This window comes from Camarhynchus parvulus, chromosome 2 (genome assembly GCF_901933205.1).
Source record: "Camarhynchus parvulus chromosome 2, STF_HiC, whole genome shotgun sequence".
Lineage (NCBI taxonomy): Eukaryota > Metazoa > Chordata > Aves > Passeriformes > Thraupidae > Camarhynchus > Camarhynchus parvulus.
Window position 1 is genome coordinate 69,571,456 of NC_044572.1, and position 23,133 is coordinate 69,594,588.

Genomic DNA, 23,133 nt, shown 5'->3' on the forward strand with positions numbered 1-23,133 from the left:
TCTTTTTACCCTTGATACTGCAGCACTTTGGGTCTTGCTGTGGGGGACAGAAACTCTTTCAGCTTTCCTCTCTTTAAGGGGAATAGCATCTGCCAAAGAACAAGATGCTATCAGTTGGGTTGTGCTTGATCAAGAAGAGGAAAGGGTGGTCAGCTCTAACCTCTTCAGAGACACTTGTGTCATCTACCCAAGCTCCTGATGAGTGTACCACCTTACTGCCTGCTTCATGGATCTCCACAAATGCCTCATGGAATGCTTCAGACACCTTCAGGCTCCGTGCTGAAGAGATGCCAGAGAGATCGGCTGATGAGCTGAACAGGTCGGTGATACCCAAGGATTTTAAGACAGATGTCAGGTTATATTTTTCCTCAATCCTCATGCGGGGGAGATAAACTTTAATCTTCCTCTCTTCCATCTTTCTAGAACTGGTCCACTCCTTGAGATTTTCAAAGGTGATTGCGGTCTCAAGCTGCAAGGAAACAAACAAATTAGATCTCTGGGATGAGAGCACAACATCTTTTGTAGCAATGCAGTACCATTTGTGGGTTTTTTCTCTTAAACTGACTGCTTTTCTTATGGTGTATTTTCTGGGTATATATGGATTAGCGTGTCTAGAAGAGGAAAGCAAACCATGACTCTCTCTTCTCTGTCCTGCTTCCTATTTCTTTAATAGGCTCACTGGCAATTTATAGTCCTGACTAGATGGCTACTTAGCAAATTTCCCAAAGGTCTTGCCAATTTATCTTCTTTTCTTCAGAAATATATTCCAGAAGTCATTCTGTGCTTATGAGTTTTAAGCTCTTTTTACATTTAAGACCTCCAAGTAAGGAAGTGTTAAAGGTTTTACTAATATCTGAAGTATCTAGAGGCATTTGAACACAGCTAAATTTCTTTAGTAATAAATGAGCTATCAGCTATTACTGAAGAAATTTAGCTGTGTTCAAATGGCTCTTTAATTTTATAATTTAGGTTCTTAGAGTTAGTGCACAATCATTTCAGTGAACTCGGATTTATTGCATAACTTTTCCTATTCAAACTGCATTCCTACTAATGGCTATATTCTTTTCATACCAACAGTAATATGTCATGTATATTTTACTTTCTGAAACTGCTTTAATCATTCCAGTATTCGTATTCAATTTTTAGATAGTTTAATTTTTGAAGGCATGAAGGAAGCATGTTGAAGGCTGTCAAACCATTCAATAATTACAAATACTCAAGCTAAGATGAACTTCCCATAAGTTCCTCAGTATGCAGAAATTGAAATATAAAAGCTTTGGAGCTCAAGGTGCTGGAGGAACAGCTGTTTATCTGACAAGAATCTGTCCTGCAGTGACAAAAATTTAACCCTCTAAAGCAGTTCCTTAGCAATCCGTCCTTACACAAACTTTTGCAGGACCACTGAGAGAGCTGCGGGCCTCTATGCAACAATCCCATGCTGCCAATATTCAGATCTGTGCTGGGGATGTGCTTTAAGATAACTTTATTGTGAAGAGCATCTTTGCACCTAAAATTTCACTGTGTTCATGGTTTTCTGAAACCCAGCTGCCAGGGGCATACCTGCTCCAGGCCGGAGATGTCATCAGGCAACAGCACCCACAGGCTCAGCCTCCCACTGGCATATGGAATCTCCAGGATTCTGCATTTCTCAGAAGGGATCTCTGCCACTTTAAATATACCAATCTGAGACATCATCTGCACAGGTTTGCTTTCTTGCTGCAAAACCAAAGAAAACGATACAATTTTCAGAAAGATTATTCCTAGAGTGTAGAAATGCGTGCTTATGGTTAAAGCTGATGATTGCTCTTTTTCAGGAAGATTGTACAGCAACTTGTCAACTCCCTTCTTAAATTCCAGAACATGACACCTTTAAAGTGATGTATGCCCACATACCTCAGAAATTCTGAAAGGAACTGCCTGGGTATCTTCTTCCTTAAATGCTTTCTCCCACAGTCCCTTGAAGTAGATGGCACTGACCAGGACCATGTCAGTTTGTGAACTCACAGAGCTTGGTTGAAGGATATTTTTGATCGACCCTTTCAAAATGCACAGGAAAAGAGAACATGTATAATGCATCTGTGTATAACACATCTTACTTGGCAATTTCAACATTAAATGGAGGGTGAAGAATTTGTGGAAAGGAGGGTGGTAGGGCAAGGACATTGCTTTAGTTTTGTAGCTGTTATCTTGTAGTTCCAAGGTTGATTTGCTTACTGCTGTTGGCAATGGTTGTTGTTTCTCTCCCTATAAAGAATTATAGTGAGAGATATAATATCCAGAGATTTACTTGATACAAAATTAGCAAATTTTGTGTCAACAGGAAAAACCATTGGAACCTTGTATCCTAGGATGGTCTCCCAACCAAACATTTAATTTTTCATCAAACAAAAGTTGAAACATTGGTGTCAAACTATTTGTCAGTGTGTAAAAAGCATATTTTAGTGCTGTCCCTTTTATCAGGACTGGAAATATTACATATCCATATCCACAAAGCTTCTACAGATAGAGAGAGTCCTCTAACAGGGATGTCTATGAGGAAAAAGAAATTGTTAGATGATAGTTCTGTATCTAGGAACTGATCTCTCATCCAGGAAAATGAGCACAGGGAGATGTTTTGGTTTTTCATCACCTGACTTAACTGCTCTCACGTGTTGTTCAAGCATGGTGGCAGAAGGGAAAATACCTATGCTGACATTTGGCTTCCTCTTACCATTTGTCTGACTTTCAACCCAGGAATTTATGAGCTCTCTGGATTTTTCTGCAGCTGTTTGAAAGCTGATAGATTCCAAACCTCCCTTATACAGTTCCTTCACACATTGAATGTATTCCTGCAAAGAAAGAGTATGCCATTTTCAGATCAGAATGTCAAAGCATTTTGCAGATGTAAAAGGCAAGAATGAAATTAACAGATATGAGCAATCTGCTTATTAAGTAACTATGAGCTAGTTCATAAGCATCTTAAGATTTGACATGCATTGTTTCAAGCAAGAGTATATACATTTTTAAAACATATTTTCCAGAACTGAGTTTAATCCAAACCCAACATTCATTTCAGTTAAGTATGGAGTTTTTATTCTCTTTGCCCACTTTTAATTTTTTTTTTTTTTGCAATGGTATTCTCCTTGAATTTCAAATTAAATGTTTGTTTCAATGGAAAACCTTGGAATATTCTTGAGTACCTGAAGTTTTTTGTCATGTTTGTTTTCCAAGTTGAGAAAAGAGTTGTTCTCTTTATTAATTATACCTTGGCTTGATTGGATCTTTATTGTACTTTGCACAAACATCTTTTTGGCTAGTCACACTTTTTCTCAAGACTTTCAGGTGATAGATAGAATCTTTCCATATGGAAGAAAATTTGTTTAGCAGACCCTAGACTTCCGACAGTGCTTTTTGCATTACAGAAAGTTACAGTTTTGACATTCAGATCAGATCTTAGAGCAACTCACTGGCAGAATTGGGTATTTCTCTTCAGCATAAAGTCTGCTGGCGATGCTGATGGAATAATTGTCACTTGGTTTGGTGATTTGGGTGACAATGTCCTTAAGTGAAGCATGGATGCTCACAGATGTGCCGCACTGATTGACATGAATACAAATAAAAATACAGATGATGTTACACTAGTTTTAATGATGAGTAGGTATTACATACTATATGAAAAGAGTAGAGTAGTTCAGATGCTTCTGCTTATAAAATTGTTCATCCTATGCTGATATAGTAATTTTGTAATATATAACATTGGATAATTCGGTGCTGTTTTTCTACTGTAATTTCCTCATACCATTTGTGGGGGGCTTTTAATTTTCTGTTACAGTAATCTAGCTTCAGCAGACCAGTTCCCAACCCGTTCTCTTTAACCACTAGCACCCAGCTACTTTGCCTAATTATACAAATATCTATAATTTCCCCCTATGGGCCCAATATTATGGTGATGGGTTTAATTTTATGCTTGCTCTGAATTCTCTGTTACCTGCCTTCTCTGTTCATTCTTTTGAATGAGGTGTTCCCCCAAATCCTGGATGAAGGGCACTGGCTGCACATTGGAGTAGGGTTGGAACTGCTACAAGACTCCTTTATCTGATAGATTTTGCTCCCAGGAGAAACCGACATAGAGAAGGGATTAAATTGTTTCTGTACCTGAGATTCAGTACTCTCTCCAAATCCTGGGATTTTATCAAAGTGGATAGCCTGTAATTAAGAATAACAGTAGTTGAAATAACTGGTATGACCAGAAAAAGGTTATGCAACAGAGATTAACACATCATGTTTGAAGCAAACCTATTGACTAACTGAGAATGACTCAAAAAGTGCAATCTATCTATACCATCTCTGAATAGCCATGCATACTGTTGCCTGCTTAGATGATCTTTTTTTCTATTGAGCATCTAGGATTCTGCTCCAGTGTGTGCTACCAATAATGTCAACCTTCTTGTAGGTAACAAGCCAGCCACTCTGTATAAAGATAGTGAGAGCTGTAGGAAGTACATGAAACACTTTGCAGTCTGTGGATATGTTTTGGCTCTTTCCCTATAGATTTTATTTCCTTTCCCTATTCAAAAAAAAAAAATAAAAGTGTTGCTAGAATGTATTTTTGTCTTTTAGAATTCTACTGCTAAACTATGATAAAATTTAAATCCAGTCTCAAGATTTTGGGCTTATTTAGCACTGTGGGAGTTTCAGGTGGCCACAGCTTTTGATAACTCTGGATCCACATTTTTTGGCCTCTGAGGGACATTATCATATCATTAAGGGCTGTGGCTCTGTTGAGCAGCAGGAGGGTTTAAATCCTCAATGTAGTCTCACCTTTTCTATCTGAGCCTTGGTGTTATCTTTTGCACCTATGTAGACCATGGAGAGTGTTGAAATTATGAGCAGAGGGGAGTAGCAGACATTCTCCTGGACTCTCTGGCTTCTCAGCTCCCTGAATATGTCACAGCAAACTTCTGTGCTCACTGGACCAATGGAGGCCATTGTGCTGCAGTATTGCCTAGAGCAAAGAGCAGAAGGACAATAGCAATGTAATGATGGGAATAGCATACACACACACAACACGTGCACTTTAATAGGAATTTTCAGGCTAAAAAATATAAACAAGTAGTTTGGAAATCATTCTATGTTAACATGTCTGTTTCTATGCTCACCTCTCATGCATGTTAGAAACTGTTTTCACAAATCTGTTTCCTTCTGCATTTCTATACATTCACCTTTTTTAACAGCTCCTCAGAGCTCTGGAATCTGTATGTGATTTCTGTTTACCTTTTCAAAGAAGTCAAACAACAATTACCTGTACTTCTTTTCATTCACTGAAGGCTATAATTCCTTAGTAGTTTGTAGTAGCTTGATGAAAACAAGAAAATATTCTCTCTTTCATATACTTGCAAAGCTGGAAATTTAAGTATAAATTAGATTTCCATTTGGTTTAGGTCTGGGCGGATAAAGGTAAAAGCAGAGGCTAGCTATTTGTATTTTCTAAAAATAAGTAGGTGTCATAAAGTATCTATTTTTTGCACAGTACTTACTGTGTAGATCTTCAAAGGCCTGTAGCTTACCCTTGTTTTAGTAACAGAAGCATGGGCAGGCAATACAATTTGTCTAAGGTCACTGAATCTAGGAGCAAGACTGATGCACAAAATTGATGTTTCATTGTATTGTGCTTTCAGGTATAGTTTGCTTTGCATAAACATGCTATGATTTCTCAGACTATAACCTGTCTGAGAAATTAAATTTCTGTTTTTCAAAATCCAGCCCCTTACATAGGAGCTAAATACTAGGATCTCGAGTTTCTCTTTGTAGTGTTAAACTCTACCAAAGTGTTTTGTGACTGTCTTCTTGGATATACACATACAGACACACACATTTTTCTCTCACATTCCTTTCTGTATACATGTTCCTACTTATAAGTTATTTAAAAATTGTACATCTGTGCGCCCACGTACCTTTGTATGTTGTGTTCACCAACTGTATTTTTCAGGAATGCAACTCTTAGAGAAATTTCACACTAAAATAAACTTAGCAAATTCTCTGAGCACCACAGTTCTGCTCTCAATGCACTCTTTTGAACCAGAGGTCAAGCAAGGAAACTTATTGCTTGTCTGTCAAAATCAGTCTTAAAAGATACAGAATGGGAAGATAAGATTCTCTGAAATAAAATAATGTTTTGAGCACAAAATAACATTTTAAGCATAGAGAATAACTTTAAAAACCTCCTCAAAACCACAAACATTCAGATTTTACACATAATAAAATAGTGTAGAATGCATGTACACTGGTGAGATTTGTAGAGAACATCATGTAAATATTCTGTCCTGAAAAATATCAAACACAAGACAATAACTTCTCTCTTTTTAAGTTTAGTCAGAACAAAGGAATAATGCAGTAAGAAGGTACATTTTTCTAGAGAGATGCTTACCTTCAGGCTTCAGCACCAAAGACAATACAGCTTTCCAGCTGTACATGGGTATACTGGCTGAGCCCTTGGGAATTTATACAGTCTGAGTTGTGACCCACCCACTGCTGTCCCTCAGAAGTTTGACTTTTGACACCATAAAAATAAATTAATGGTATTAGGTCAGTTTTTTTGTTTCAGTGGGTTTGGGTTTGATTGAAGGGAGAACAAATATTAGTATTGTATGCTTTTTAACAGTGCTTTCCACCAGTATATCAGAACCATTTGGCTGGAGAAGAGGCTGGGAAACATTCCTCATTTGCAATGAGATACTGGGATGGCAGTAAAAAACAAAAAAATGTAAAAACCTTAGTGATGTCACACATAATTAGCAGTTATTAGTCAATATGTCAATAATTAGTCAATTTTTTATCATGGTTGTACTAATAGACCAGAACTCTCTTTCAGTCAGTCCTTTCTGAATGTACAAAATGCAGCCATGCTGGACAGAAGGGATAGGAGGACAGGACTTAGCCTTTTATTCTTCTAAAAAGCTGGGGAAATAAAGTAGGGTGCATGCAACAAAACCAGTTGAGATGAAAGTCAAAACCAGGAACATTTTCTTTGAGAAGCTGGAATATTTATAAAAAGATCTTTCTGTAAGTGTGTTTTTATAGCAAAGTATTTTATTCTCAGGGGTTAACAGCCCTTACCCTCTACCTTTGGGGTAAACCAAAACTCTAGATAAAATAAAAAAAAGTCAGTTCCAAATGTATTTGTGTATGCCCTTGCCTTGTATCTCTCAGATCTTCCATGAGTAACTTAATGGCATGATAGATGATGTAGGAACTGTGAAATCCAGCTAGAGTGTTCATGGTCTGTGGGACAATCATAATATATAATAGCAAATATATTTCATTTATAAAAGCTATTGTTCTGTATTGGAATAATAGAATGGACAAACAGTTAAGGAACTGTTCTGACCTCTGCAAAGCACTGTGTGATTTCTAAAAGCGGGGGGAGAAGGGGGGAAGGCAGGAGGAGAATCTCAAAGCCTGTACTATGTAATTCTTTAGAACATATGGGTCATAACTGTGATCTCTGTTAAGCAGAGTAGTCTCCTGTACTGCTGTCAAAAGTTTAGGCCATGTAGTGTTCTTTGCCTCAGTCTGCTTCCTCTTGTGAAAATAAACGTGCCATGTAAATCTACATTCCCCTTGATGAGCCATTGTGTGTCAGTGCGTAGCTCAGGAGGTGAGGTGAGGTGTAACACGGACATCAGGAGAGGCAGAAGTGCTAGGAAGCCAGAAGGAAATCCGACATATGATTAAACAGTGGGGGGTGTGCCTGGACCCCAAGTCACAGGGCATGTATCACATGTTGCTTTCCTTTTAGGCTTTGTGCCTACAAAATAATGATTATTTGTCATCCTTCTAAGATGATGATGAAAAAGCTGAAGTGAACATGCCAAAATGGGCTAATGCCAGCTGTGCTGAACTAGGAGAAGCTGTGGATTCCCTCGAGAGTCTTAGAAAGAGATCTGGATAGACCAGAGAGCTAAGGAATCACCAAAGGTATGAAATTTAACAAGAGCAAGTGCCAGATTCTCCATCTGTGATGGGGTGATCCTCATTGCAAGTACAGACTGGGGGATAAGAGATTAAAAACAGCCCTTCATAAAGAGATCTGTGGGTTTGGGTCAATGGCAAGTTGAATATGAGTCAAGAGTGTGTCCTGGTAGCCAAAAGGACAAATAACATACTGGGGTGCATCAGGTTCAGCATCACCAGCTGGTTAAGGGAGGTGATTGACCCTGCCAAAGGCAGAGGACATCTTTAAGGTCCCTTGAAACCCAAACTGTTCTCTGATTCTGTGATTCTCCCACTCTACTCTGCACTGATGTGGCCTCACCTCGAGTCCTATGTGCAGCTTTGGGCACCTCAATATGGGACATCACACTGTAAGAGCCTGTGCAGAGGAGAGTGACAAAGATGGTAAAAGGCCTCGAGGACAAGAAGAGAAGGCTGAGGGGTGACCTCATCTCAGCCTACAACTTCCTCAATGGGTGCAGTGGAGGGGGAGGTGTTGCTCTCCTCTCTCTGGTGACCTGTGATGAGCCACACGGAAATGGAATGAAGCTGCATCAAAGGAAGCTCAGACTGGACATTGAGAAAAGGTTCTTCATCCAGAGAGTGGTCAGTCACACCCTGGAACAGGCTCCCCAGGGAAGTGGTCACAGCACCCAGTGTGTCAGAGTTCAGTGAATATCTGGACAATGCTCTTAGTCATATGGTTTATTTGTAGGTAGTCTTGCAAGGATCAGAGAGCTGAACTCAATGATCCTCATAGTTTCCTTCCAATTTGAGATACTTCATGATTCTTCAAACCTGTGTGTCTTCACCTAATAAGCTGTTTTCTCACATTGTTTATAGTGCACCTCAGATTTATGCCACTATTTTCACTCTTTATCCTTTTTTGTTCAGGGCCACTTTATGTCTACAAGGGTTTAGTTCTACTTCCACCACACTGGTCTTCAATTGCTGCATGTGAGAGTTGGTCAGTGTATTTAACTCAGTGAAATCTGCCATTCAAATGTCCTTCAAGACTCTCTGCTAAACAACCATGATTCCCCTTCCCTTCGTCTGGTCTATCATACATGAATTACAGAAGTGTCCAGACCTGTATCACAAGTAGAGCTCATCTCGTATGACCTGAATTTTAGGACTTACAAACATACTCAGGAAGAAGCTGCACTTTTGGTGATAGTTTTTTTTTTTACACACTATCACACTGCAAGAATAGAATTAAAATTATCCCAGTGGTTTTTTTTAATCTGGTGAGTTTAACTTCTGTGTAGTGTCCTGGTTCCAGATCTTCAGAACAGCTTTGTATGCATTTGATGCAGGGCTTTGTTCCATGAGTTATATGAAAATCATGTTTTCTCTCCAAGAATTGGAGTTTCAGGTTTAGAACACAGCCACAATAAGCAAATACATGGAGGATAAAAAGCTCTGCTGTGATAATATTTGATAAAGGGAAGCTGTGTTCTTTATGAGGGGTCTGGTGTGGTTTTCTGTGCTCAGACTGGGAGATAATGCAAGGCCCATTTTAAGCGACAGGATATACCCATGAGCAAATGAAGAACTGGATCAGAGCAGACCAGCAGCATAACATCAACCCTAAAATGTCTTTTACAGTCTGCTTGACATGAGGTCTAAAGTAAGCAAACCTTCCTGCACTTGGAAGACTACCTGGGACAACTGGCAATGGATTGTCCTGTCAAGCACAGCTGTGCAAGCAGCACAAACAGTTCAGTCACACATCCTTGTTTGACAATGCTTGTCCCAAGAAAGAGGTCAGCTAAGGCTCCGTTGCCCTTTCGTCAGCCAGGCATTTCATTGTGGAGCTGTCCCTAAACCAACAGACTCTTGAGTACCTGAGCTTTGGACAACTGACAGTATAAAAGGAACTTCTTAACCAAAAGAATATGAAGTCCAGGTCAGCTCACAGAACAAAGCCTCTCATCTAATCACAAAAACCTATTCAGAACTTGGGATTCTGTCCTTGATCCTGCTCTTTTGGCAATAGAAAGGAGCATATTAATTGTTTTGTGTTTGTCTTCATTCCACATTGTGACTCTAGAAGCTGGCTTTCAATCAGGGACAGAGGTAATCAGTCACAGAGAGATTTACTGATTGCAGCTGACTGTCTCACTTGTTACCATTGCAGACCTGGGTGCTGTAGCTAACGATGGTTTCTCTCTTCATTGTTCTATGGTTCTGGTTTTTTCCCCCATACTAAGCAAATGAAGTATCTGGTCAAGCTCCTTCAGACAGGTGCCCATAGCCCTTCCTGCAACAGCTCTATTCCATTGGAGATGTGCACTGTTGCCTGCAGTACTGCCTTGATCTCTCACAGACAGATCTGTCATAGACAGTAACAGGGCATTTGTCATTGCTCTTAATTGTCATTGCAATATCCCATATGACATATCTTATCCCTTTATTCATTTGAAACTGACACGGACAGACTTCATTGTACAGATGATGATTTCTTACTGCTCCCCCTGACATAGGTTGGTGTGACCTTCATGGCATAATTTTCAGTGATCACATCCCAGGCCAACAATGGGTTGGATGGGAGGTCTTTGACTCCCATGTTTGAAAAACATCCTCACTGTGGTTGAATGAGTTTTAGCCTCACATACATCCAAAGCCTTTTCCTTGCTTCCATACCTGCCACATAACTTCCTGTGGAAGCAACCTGTCTCTGATGATAAAGGTGCCTTCGTTCTGTCCAAGCTCAAATGCAAAACACAAGTGTGCAAGAGTTGAAAGCAAGGAGAGTCCACCAGGCAGGAGTATAGAAGCTTTCACCACACACTCAGAGATGAAATCTGAAAAGCACAAACTGTGCTGGAAGGAAAACTGACAAGGGATGTGAAAAACGGTAAGAAAAGTTTTTTTAAGTACAACAGCAAAATGAAGACTAAAGAAAATCAGGATGATTGAAGAAGGTTCCTGATGATTTGAAAAACTGACTGATTTTCAGAAAGGAAAAGGAGGAGAATTGAGGAGACTACAGGTCTCTGCAGTCACTGAAAAGGTGTAGTGCACTGCTGCAAGGCGCTAAGGATTAGTACTCATTATGATCTGTGTCAAGAAAAACACAATCTCTAAGACACTGCTCAAAATACCATTTATTGCAGCTAACATTGAAAGGAAAAAGAGGATAATATAGATAATTTTTATTGTCACTCACTACAACTACCTGAAAGGGGGTCGGCCTCTTCTCCCAGGTAACTAGCAATAGGACAAGAGGACCTACTCTTAAGCTCTACCAGGGGAGATTTAGGTTGGACATTAGGAAGAAATTCTTCACAGAAAAGGTGATTGGGCATTGGAATGGGCTGCCCAGGGAGGTGGTGGAGCCGCCATCCCTGGAAGTGTTTAAGAAAAGACTGGATGTTGCACTCAGTGCCATGGTCTAGTTGACATGGTGGTCTTAGGTCATAGCTTGGACTTGATCATCTCAAAGGTCTTTTCCAACCTAGTTGATTCTGTGATTCTGTGATATTCCTTTAGTTGCAGAGAGCCCTAAGCTGTGCAGTGTGACGGTTGTCACAAGGGTTCTTGGGATGAAGGGAGAGACGAGAAGGTTGACTCCATTATCACAAGGCTTGATTTATTATTTTATGCTATATACATATGATATAACTATACTAAAAAAAAAGAAAAAAGGAGAGCTTTTCAGAAGCTTGCTAAGCTAAGAATAGAAAAGTAAAGAATGATAACACACGAGCTGGCCTTGACGAACTGCGAGAGCTAGCTCTGCTGTGACTGGTCAGTGAACCAAAACATCCACACCAGACCAATGACAGATCCACCTGTTGCATTCCACAGCAGCAGACAATCATGGTTTACATCTTGTTGCTGAAACTTCTCAGCTCCAGCAGGAAAAATCCTGAGAGAGGATTTTTCATAAAAGAAATGTCTGTGACAGTGCAGCATTGGAAAGATCACCAGTTAAGGACTGGCATGCAATGCAAGTCCCATCCATGGAGATAGGTGTTCACTGACACTTTGGTCTTTAGAGCTCTTGCAGGAATTTTTAAAGAAGAAAGCAGTTAATTTTTCTGAGAAACAGAAGGATGTTCACATGAAGACTTGCTGCTTCACTTTATGATAAATGCAAGGAGGCAGGGGATCCAGTCACTCATGCTAAGTGGAAGCTACCTACAGGTTCCTCCCTTCTGCCTTGCACACAGAGTTCATGCTGCAGCCCAGGGCGATGTGCAGGACAGCACAGGATGGGGAGCCAAGATCCACGCTCAGCAAGCTCAGGCCTGCACCTTCTCCTGTCAAATGCTATGTAGGTCACTAACGCCCTGGTGTACCATTGTATTTGAGCTCAAATCCCTGCAGAAGGCTTCCAAGCATAGCCTCCTGGGAACATTTTGAGACATGTGAAGGAATAAAAGATGATGAAGAAAACCAGCACAGATTTACCAAGGACAAATCTCTCCCGACAAACATCATTGGTGTCTAGGATGGGACAGCTTGTTGTATAAACAAAGGGAGAGCAGAGGTTATTGTACACCTGATTTTAGTAAGGCCTTCAGGATGATCTCCCATAATATCCTTGTAGTCACATTGGAGAGCTATAGCCTGAGTAAGCAGGCAATATTTTGGGTGGAAAGCTGTCTGTACTCAGAGAAGCAGCAGGAGCAGGGCTGCTCCATGAGGACAGTGAGCTGGGCCAAGAGTCAGCCCTCGAGGAGGGCAGTGCCCTCGCCACAATATCTGACCATGGGGAAGCAGAACCAAATGTCAGTGACAGGGTCCTCCAACATCCATGGACACAGCAAGAGGAGAGCCAGGGCCATGGTCCATTTCCAGAGCCTAGGGTTAGGGAGCAAGGAGAGCTGGTTGCTGCCTGTGGAACGGGAGGCTGTCTGATCAGGGCCCAGCCCCATAGCACCTGAGCAAGGGAAAATGGACTGACCCTGAAAGGGTGACAGGTCCAACCAAGCCTTCAGAACATGAGGCAATATAAGCTGGGAAGTCTCTCCACGAGTGAGGGCTGCAATCAGATCCAGTGACTACGAGGCAGGTCAGCAGTGACAGAGTAGGCTCAAGTTCAAGCCAGGAAATGAGTGTACAAGTTGTTCTCAAGCAGGCCATGGCCAAGCAGGGCAGGACTGAGGGGAACAGGAGAACAACCCCTGATGTGGTGTCACTGGGGGAGGGGCTGATGGCCTGGGGCGGGGGGTAGCATGAGGTCTGGGGATTTGGGCAGGTGGGAGAGGTCCCATGGAAGATCAAGGCCACTGAGGGCTTCTAGTGCAGCCTCCCCTGTGAGGACAGCGTGCCCTTGCTCCTCAGGGAGACCTGTGCCCAGGAGGGACTCACTTCAGAGTGGCTCAGTGGCTGTGGGGTGCTAGGGGGCTGTTTCAGGGGACACAGAGCTGGGACAAGGGCAGTGGATAGGAAATGGACGTGGCATGAGAGGTCAAGAACTGAGTGAGATGGTCAGGCCACCCCAACAGGCCCCAGAGGCTGGTCAGGAACAAGCCAAGGAGGATGGTCTGGCCGGGTGGAAGGGGATTATTCAGGAGCCTGGCTCTGAGTAATGAGTGAGTGCTTTGTGGGGATCAGGAAGGTTTGTAAGGACAAGGTCCTGTGTGACCAGAGACCCAGGCTTCTTGGTGCTTGGCAGGGCTCAGGAGGACTGAGCTCACAGTCAGGGAGCAGCAAGGGCCATCTTTTCCCAAAGAGGAATACACCGGGAGGTATGGGGGATGCCTCAGCTGGAGCCTCACCAGCCAGGGCTCAGCAGCTGAGCAGAGCAGGCCTGGAGACCATGGACAGTCCAGATCCTAAGGCAGCGTCATGGCTATGAGGCAGGTGCAAAGACAGCATTGACCACAAAGTCAGTTCACACAACAGAGGTAGGTCCAGATCCAGTGATCACAAGCCAGGGCCAAGGTCACATTAGGAGTCCTTGGGCAGGAATGGGCACAGCTGTGTTTGAACTGGAGAGTGACACACCACTGATGTAATACACATGGGAACTGAAAGTCCAGCACGTAGCTTAGAACTCCTGGGGTCACAGGTGTGGGAGAAGCTCCAGGACTCTTACAAATTTCATTAGTGCAGGACTATTACAAATTCATTAATGCACTCAGAGCTCAGTCATACACTTATAAGCAAAAGAGATGAGCCTGGAGACAAGGCTGCAAGGCTTAGGACTGAGGTCTGTCAGGAGGGAGAACTGGAGACAGGAACCTGCAGTGCACTTCAGTGCTGTGTCCAGGCTGAAACAAGTTTCTGTTGTGGGCAACAGCTTTGACTTGGGGAGTTTCACTTAATTTCTTGGTGATTAACATTAAATTTTTGTTGTTTACTTGGTAGCTGACAAATCAATGTAACAAAGTATGAAAAAAACTGACCTTTCATTCTGCTTCCCCACACTTCACTTCAATACAAAAAGTCTCCTCTTATGCTTACTAGTTTCAGCTTCCTTGTTATACTCAGTGCTCACCAGCCCCTTTGGTGAAGCAGCAAGCAGTGGAAGAGGTTGTGATTGCTGTATAACTGTTTATATCTGCCAGATGCTCCTGCTCACTTTTATCCTGTGCTCTAGTCTGCTTCAAGAGCTGCAGTTCCACAGGGATGTCCTTGCTGCAGCCTCAGTGACCAGCAGGCTGCAGTTCCTCTGGAGTGTTACTGTCCTGGCATGAGCTGCCTGTGGCTGCAATGCCCCAGAGGTGACACCCAAGAGTGTGCCTTCAGCTGTGCTCTTTATAACACCCCCTTCTTATTAACATCCCCATGTCTTCTCTCTTTTGTTTCTCCAAACACACCTGTCACATGTCTCTGTCCACTCTTTCTTAATTACACTTGAGCAGAGGTGCTGTGTGCTCCTCTGACTGGAGATTTGGCACACAATGAGTTTTTTTCATTCATTACAGGGTCTGCTGCAAATGGCCAAGAACAGTTCATGTCCTCCTCTCACAAATGGTGCCAGCACCCAGTACAGGCTCCAGGCCCATGTGCAGAGGGTGCTGGGGAAATCTCTCGCTGAAGATGGTTGTGCTCTCTGAGTCCTAACACTGGCTGTTGTCAGTCCTGGAACTTAAATAGCTGATAGTATTTTCTATATATTTATTACCTCTCAACTTATTTATTTTCCATGGTTTTGTCCAGTTTCCCATTAAAGTCATGTGAAATTTTATCATCTTCCGCATTTTTTGACCATTAATTCCATCATTCAGCTATTTGTTGTCAGCTACCTCTGTGTGTTGGGATTTTTTCACTGCTTTCTGCTAACCTCTTTTAAAGCCATTAAGTTCCTATGTCAGAAGATATACCAAATAGTCAACCTCTGTCACTGCCTCCATAACACTCAGCACTTCAGAAACCTCTGCTCTTGAGATCACCCCTTTCCTAAGAGTTTGACTGTGTGGGCTCAGGGACACGCGAAGCACCTTCCATGCCTTGAATCTGGGCACTGTTTGTGGCAGAGCTGTGAGATGCCTCCATGGGGGTCTACATCCCCCTCGCTCAAGAGAAGAATTTCAGTGGAGTCTCTTAACTGGACCTTGCTAGTTTGCATGCCTTTGCCTGGCCATGAACCTCAGCAAGATGGACACTGCAAGTGTTCATTTGGGACACTAGTAAGAAAATTATTAAAGGAATTAAAATTAAAGGTATTAAAATTATTTTATTGGAAATGACATGAGAAGGGGAAAGGAGAGAGCATAGTCAGTTTCATGTCCCTTCCAGTGGTCAGATCCTGAAGTGGTGCAGCATTGGATGGATCTTTCTTCAGGGAACAGCACACTGTGCATATCCCATGCATGCAAAGGTTCACTGATGATGTGATCTTTATACTTTTATGGGTATGTTCTGTTTATCATTTCTACTGATGAATGAAAGTATACAGAAAAATGCTGCTTCACTTCAAGATAAAGACAAGGATATGCCAGCAACATCATCACAGGGTGTCAGTTCGGGACCATCTGTGAGGTTCTCCATTATGATTAGCAGATGAAGTTTAGCCCATAGCCACATGATATGTTCAGCACTGTATGGTCCCGGACACTAAGCAGTATGTGCAACATAACTTAACACAAAACTGCACACACTGATCAGCCTGATCAGATCCATTTTTACGTGGTCACTAACTCCTCAATGTACAATAGTGTTCTGGTTAGGAGCACTACAGACCCTGATTTGTGGATTTAACCTGCAGGCTTGATATTTGACCTACCTCATCACCACAGGCTTGTTTGGCAATCACTGGACTGTAGCGGTAGTGTAGGGAACTGCAGCATCTAATAAATTATGGGGAAAGCCCCTGCCTTTCTGGTCTTGTTGTCACCTCCTGCTGTGTATCCCCTTTCCTTGCCAAGCACCCTTGGCTGCTTTTTGACAATCTCCTCTCTGCTGTCCCTTTTCCCTATTGATAAATTTTAGCTCACTAGCCAAGAAACAGAAAGCCCTGCTCTGTATCGAAGCCTTTTTAGCAGACATGAACCTTTCTGTTTGATTCAGCATGTTGTGCTTTCTCAAATACCATTTGGGAACCCAGGACAGCTCTGCCCTGGAGTCCAGAGGGTTCTCTCACTTCCTCTAGTGACTATGGTTACAGCATAATGCCTGCTAAATCTCGTGCCTTCAGCCATGGATTTGGTTTGCTTAGGAGACAGCAGGCCTCTCTCACAAGTCATATATGCAGAGGGATGTGGAATGGTCTCAGAAATTTATATTCCCCAAAGGGCAGGGAAAATATGTCATCTTCAACCCTTCCCCAAACGACATAAGAAGAAAGGGCACACGTAGTTCACACAGCATTTCAAATGCTGTTCTGTGTGTGTCTGGTGACTGCTCTCTTTAAAAGGGCATGCGCACCTTTGCGAACCCCAGTCCTCCCTTTTATCCCCCTTTCAAATGCATATGCATACAATTTCACAATAGGCTCATACATATTCATTTCTATGAATTTCGCAGTGACTTTTGCTGCTAATTTTCATTATCAGAAGGAATTTCTTGTGTCCCTGTCCTGTTCCCGCGGTGTCTCTGTTTTCATTTCACTGTCTCCTCTTTATCTTCTTGTTTTTCTATCGAAGCAGCCTTTCTCTTTGGCCTTAACTTGACACAGAAAAGCACCTTTTACCCTTTTTGCTCTAGGGGGATTTTACCATGCCTCATTTTCCCCCCTTTCCTAGAAAATAAGTAAATTCTTTTACTTAATGCAAACCCCTATGTCAATAAGTATCCCTCAACACGTTTCCATGTACATTTGATAAGGAGGTTAATACTGCTATTTGTCGTAGTATTTTACAATTCCAAATTAGCAATATAGTAGATAATCCTAAACTTATTCCAACTAGTATTAGCAAAACTACAATGGGGTGGCACAACTTATTAAAGATTCCCTCTGCCGTCGGTGACCACCCAAAAATCACATCCCACCAGTGATGATCTGCATTTTGTTTTATTCTTTGTAGAATTCGGATTATTTCTTTTGTATCATGTTGGACAGTAATTAAGGTTTTCTTTCCACTTTCTTGGATCTCTTTCAAGATCTCCAGTAGGTCTTGGTGTCTAATTAATTGTCTTACTAATGCAAGGTCCATCTCAATAGGGGTAGGTGATAGCTTGTGATACATTGTATAGTTAGTTTTAATCAACTGGTGGGATGTCACTGGGGCCAAGTACGAAAAATCACACCCGATAATCTTAACAAAATTACAAATACAGATTAGAATGATTTCTACTAGACAAAATAACATCGTTGCTATCAATTTTTACATCAGCACAGGCAGTTTTCAGGCACACACACCCTCTTTCCAGTATATACGAGCACAGTTTTCTGGTCAGTGACAGGATGAATTTCGAAGTGGCAAATACTCTGTTCAGTGTCTAAACACACATCTTGGGCATTAATAGTATTGCTTTCACAAATGAATCCCACCTGTTCTTTAGTAATGCAGGATTCTAAGTTTACTGTTTGCCACTTTTCATTTATCTTTCGTGCCCACATTCTATGTTCTGAAGGGTAGAGTAGTACAAAGGCAGTAGCTACATTAGAGGCAGGATCATAGGTGAAATTTACCATGGTCCACCAGGATTGAAACTTCCTTTCGAAATCAATCGCGTTATCCCAGACAATTTTCCGAATTTCAGCTGGAAAATTACCTTCACCCCCTTCTCGTATGATCAGAGCTGCTGTTGCCTGCATCCATAACTGTGCTTGTATACAACTGAAAGCTAAAGACACATTATCTTGAACTGCACTAAGTGCTTCTACTATTAGCTTCTGGTCGTGGTCCCCGGTCTCTTCCCACTCTGGCAGTACTTTTGAAATCTGCCACTGGCTAGTCCCTAATGCCAATAGGGATGACTCTAAGGGCTGCTTTAATTTTGTTAGGCCACCTGCTGCAGTTGTCAGTTTATTCATCAGTATTTCTGAATCAATTCCATTTAAGACTCCTAACCCTGTTCCCAATATCCCAGTTAGATCCTTTTTTATCCTATTCCTGGGGTATACCTGTCTTTGTAACCACGTTGTCCAGCCCTCAAAGGATGTTTTTAGGAAGGAGGAGCAGGCTGGCTGGATTTTTGAGATGTTAATTTGCATGAGCAACTCAACACGTTTCAGAGACCATTCTGGATTGAACAATAGTTGTTGTTCCCCCACATTCCTCACTACGTAAGGGCCTATTTCATACACTTCAGGTTCAAGTTTGGGTTGAGTCTGAACTATGTCAGTTGTGGTGCGGGTATGAGGTCCTGCTGTTGTAAAAAGTGTAGTGTCTATTTTGAATTTAAATGAAAGTCCGACAGTATTTCGAGCCCAAATGCAAGTTACTTCTACAGGCTGTATCAGGGTGAAATTACACCAACAGTCTGATTCATTCAGGCTATCACAAACTTCTTGGTGTTCGTATACATCAGGAGAGATTGAAACACTAATTTCATCTGGTCTCTCATAAGCTGTCCCATTGATGATCCGGCACCCTACTTTGATTTCCTCTCCTCTGATCCCTTGAAGTGTCCACAGTTTCCGTTCCTGCCATTCCTGCTTCTCATATACCTGATTCCTGTGGATTACTACAGTAGATAGGTTCAAATCCTTCACCTCGGAAAGTTCTCCCATGGATCCAGTATACTGATTAAAAGCCTGGGACCAAGGCCATTCAGCATCTCTATGGACAAAGGTACTCTCTAATTCTAAGACTTCAATTATAACTACATACAAAACAATTCTGTAAATTAAAGTATTAACTACTCCCGACCGCAATGTACCCATTTTGCCTGGGTAAGTTTTAGTCTCAGTTCATTGTCTCCTGGTGTCACTCTCCAAGAGGCTTCTGGGTCTTCTTGACTCGAGAATGATGGATCCAGGCGTTCTGCTCCTTGATTTTGATTGCAGTGAAGGTGGTGAGAAGTACTTGGAACGGCCCCTCCCACTGTGGTTCCAAAGTCTTTTCTGTAAGAGACTTAACATATACATAATTTCCAGGCTGTATGTTATGTACTGGCCCGTCCAACTCCCTGCTCCGAGTTCCAGCCACGTGCTTCTCAATTTCTCTGAGCTGTTTGCTTAAAGCCACCATGTAGGTGGCCAGTGTCACCTCCCCAATGTGGGTGGACATTCCTTTTTGTATCCCATATGGTCTTCCATAGAGTATTTCAAAAGGGCTCAGCTTTTCTTTAGCTCGAGGTTTAGTTCGAATTCGTAATAGTGCCAGTGGGAGAGCTTGGGGCCAGGGTAGGTTAACCTCCTGCCCTAGTCTTATAATTTGCTGCTTAATCAAATGATTCATTTTCTCTACCTGGCCGCTCGATTGGGGGCGGTATGGAGTGTGAAGCTCCCAGTCTATTCCCAGGTGGCTACTAATCTGTTGCACTATTTTGGAAATGAAATGTGATCCCCTATCTGAGGATATTGTGGCTGGAACTCCGAAGCGTGGTATTATTTCTTGTAATAATACTCTGGTTACCTCTTGAGCTTTGACAGTTCTGGTGGGGAATGCTTCTGGCCACCCTGAAAATGTATCTGTTAATACCAATAAATATCGATACCCCCCTTTCCTTGGGAGTTCTGAAAAGTCAATTTGCCACTGCTGTCCAGGCCCATGGCCTCTCCTGACCGAGTGTCGGCCTGGGTGTATTTTTGGGGTTAGTCTGGAGGCAAAGATCACACTGTCTGGCCACTTGAGTAATAGTAGCATATAAATTCCTAGCAACAATTCTTTCGATCAAATAGGTGTATAGGGCATCTATTCCCCAGTGTGTTTTCTGGTGTTCTTCCCTTACTAATGACCACAATAAATGGGAGGGGATTACCAGTTTCTTTTCAATGGTGGCCCACCCCTCCTGATTATATGTTCCTCCTTGGTCTTCAATTAACTTTCTATCTCTCTTATTATATTCTGGCTTACCTTCAAGAGAAATTTGTCCATCTGGGACTAGGACTCCCTCAGTAGTTACCTCACCTTTTGCTGCTTCTTTTGCCTCTCTATCCGCCAGCTCGTTTCCTTCTTCCAATTCTGAGCTCACTCTCTGGTGTGCCTTAATATGCATAATTGCTACCTTTTCAGGCAGCTGAACTGCTTCCAGCAGCTGGATTATCTCTTGTGCGTGTTTAATGTTTTTTCCTTGTGAAGTCAGCAGTCCCCTCTCCTTCCAGATGGCTCCATGTGCATGTACGACTCGAATGCATACCTCGAGTCTGTATAGATGTTTATTTTCTTTCCTTTTGCCATTTCCAAGGCACGGGTCAGGGCAATTATCTCAGCCTTCTGTGCAGAGGTACCTGTTGGCAAGGGTCCAGATTCGATTACCTCTTTGCAGGTGGTCACTGCCAGCATGTCGCTTCCTGTTGGCAATGTAGCTGCTCCCATCAGTGAACCAGGTCTCTGCATCATCCAAAGGAGTGTCCTTTAAATCTGGGAGGCTGGAGTAGGTAGCTTCAATGGTCTCCAGGCAATCGTGGTGTACTGCTTCTCCTTGATTTCCACTGAGAAAAGAAGCTGGGTTGACAATATTAGTCACCACTATCTCTACATCATCTTGCTCTAACATGATGGCCTGGTATTTCAGGAACCTCTGTGGTGAAAGCCAGTGGCCACCCTTTACTGCCAGTACTGCGGACACTGTGTGGGACACTAGCAGAGTCATTTTTGTCCCAGGGTAAACTTGCGTGCCTCTTGAATATTCAGCACAACTGCTGCTACAGCTCTGAGGCACCCTGGCCATCCTTTGGCTGTTGCATCTAGTTGCTTAGGGAAGTAAGCAACTGCCCTCTGGTATGGACCCAAGTCCTGAGCCAGTATTCCCAGGGCAATTCTTTCATGGGAAAATAGAAAGAATGGTTTACTTACATCTGGAAGTCTCAAAGCTGGAGCTGACATGAGGGCACTCTTTTAGCTGGTAAAAGGCTCGTGTGGCTTCTTTTGTCCACTGGAGATCTCTGTTTCCATTGGCAGTAAGGGCATAGAGGGGTCTAACAAGCAGTCCATAATTATAAACCCACAGCCGGCACCACCCTGCCATGCCTAAGAAGGTTCGGAGTTCCTATATTGTCTGGGGTTTTGGGGTTTGGCATATGGCTTCCTTGCGAGCCTGCCCTAAAGTCCGTTGCCCGGCACTCACTTCGTACCCCAGGTAGATTACCTTCTGTTTCACTACCTGTGCCTTTTTCTTTGATACTCTGTATCCTTGGAGTCCTAGGAAATTCAAAGGGCTTACTGTCCAGGCCACACAGCTTCCCTTGTCTGAGTGGCTACTAGAAGATCATTTACATACTGCAAAAGCTTTCTTTCTTCTTGTGGGGCTTCTCAGGACTCTAGATCTTTTGCAAGTTGTTCTCCGCAAACAGAGTGGGGGAATTTTTGAAGCCTTCGGGCAATATGGACCATGTGAGCTGGGTTTTGCGCCCACTTTTAGGGCTTTCCCATTCGAATGCAAAAATTTTCTGACTGGCTTCATGGATGGGGAGGCAAAAGAAGGCATCTTTCAGATCTAAAACAGTAAACCAGGTTAGCTCAGGTGTTAGACAAGTTAATAGAGTATATGGATTGGCTACTACTGGATAAAATCCTCTGTTATTTTATTGACAGCCCTCAAATCTTGTACTATCTGGTATACCTGTAGTTGTAAGTAAAAAGGAGATTGAAATAATGGACTTTAGTAACCCTAACCACAAAAATTTTCAATTATTGGGCTAATTCCTTCCCTATCTTCTTTCTTTGGGGGTACTGCTTAATTCTCACTGGTTGTGTCCCTTCTTTAAGCTTGATTACTATGGGGTGGCATTTTCACCCTCCTTGATACAGCAGAGGCCCATACCCCAAAAAAATACCTATTTACTTATTCTAATATCTCTCTACTAATGTCCTTCTTAATTTTAATGGCTGTTAATGTTAAGCTTAACACTGTTTATATCATTTGCCTCCAGAGTAACCTCCTCATTTGAGAATGTTTAGCGAAGCATATACAAAAGCTTTGAAGTACTACAGGTTACTTTAAAGATTTTGCAAAGGTATGCTTTCTCAGTCTGGCCAGCTGTTCCCCACACTACAACATAAACATCAACATAAACATACACATAGACATAAAAGCTTTATTTAAAACTGAATATATGGAACCTGAAAAACCAAAAACCCTTTTTTTCCCCCCCCCCCAAAAACCTTTCACTGCTTCTCGCAGTAGGGGCTTGTCAGGGGGGGGGTGGATATACCTTGGAATGGGTATACCTTTGGAGCCGGAGTCCTCTCCCCTTTTGGGGAGGTCATCTTTACTCTTCTTCCCTTACCTTAGGAGAAGTCTTTAATAACCTGTACTCATTTTGCGAATTGTAATTGCTTTGTATTTCAGCATGATAATCTTTGTCTGACTTCATACATTGCTATCTTATTCTGCATGCTGAACATCGATTTGATTTGCCTTCTCTTTACCTTGTTTTCCTTTTCAAAGGCCAAGATCCCACAGTCCCTTTGCTATTCTGGGTGATTTCTTAAAACAACAAAAAAATATATTAGCATACAAAACCTCATCTCATTTACCTTCCTATTTTATGCAATGAGGTATTATAAACCCTTTTATTTTCTGAGCTGCCCCTACTGGCAGCGTTGTTCCAGTGGGCCCCTCTCCCAAAAGGGGTTAGTTCAAGAACCTCTTTTTAGCTCTGGTCAGTTCTCAGTTCTTCTCCTTATGCTATGCTATCTTGTTTTTCCC

At 42.3% G+C, this 23,133-nt stretch overlaps 2 protein-coding genes across 2 annotated transcripts; both read right to left on the reverse strand.

The window, feature by feature from the left end:
* Positions 1-73: 73 nt before the first annotated feature.
* LOC115917230 (ovalbumin-like) lies at positions 74-4,997 on the reverse strand. Its single transcript, XM_030970999.1, has 7 exons — positions 4,801-4,997; positions 4,135-4,185; positions 3,447-3,575; positions 2,711-2,828; positions 1,894-2,036; positions 1,561-1,716; positions 74-469 (listed from the first exon to the last, which is right to left on the reverse strand). The coding sequence occupies exons 1-7, from the start codon at positions 4,966-4,968 to the stop codon at positions 74-76; spliced, it is 1,161 nt and encodes a 386-aa protein (XP_030826859.1). The 5' UTR covers positions 4,969-4,997.
* A 14,213-nt stretch (positions 4,998-19,210) lies between these two features.
* On the reverse strand, positions 19,211-20,603 carry LOC115901426 (protein NYNRIN-like). Its single transcript, XM_030944082.1, has one exon. The coding sequence runs from the start codon at positions 20,124-20,126 to the stop codon at positions 19,245-19,247; it is 882 nt and encodes a 293-aa protein (XP_030799942.1). The 5' UTR covers positions 20,127-20,603; the 3' UTR covers positions 19,211-19,244.
* Between the last annotated feature and the right edge of the window lie 2,530 nt (positions 20,604-23,133).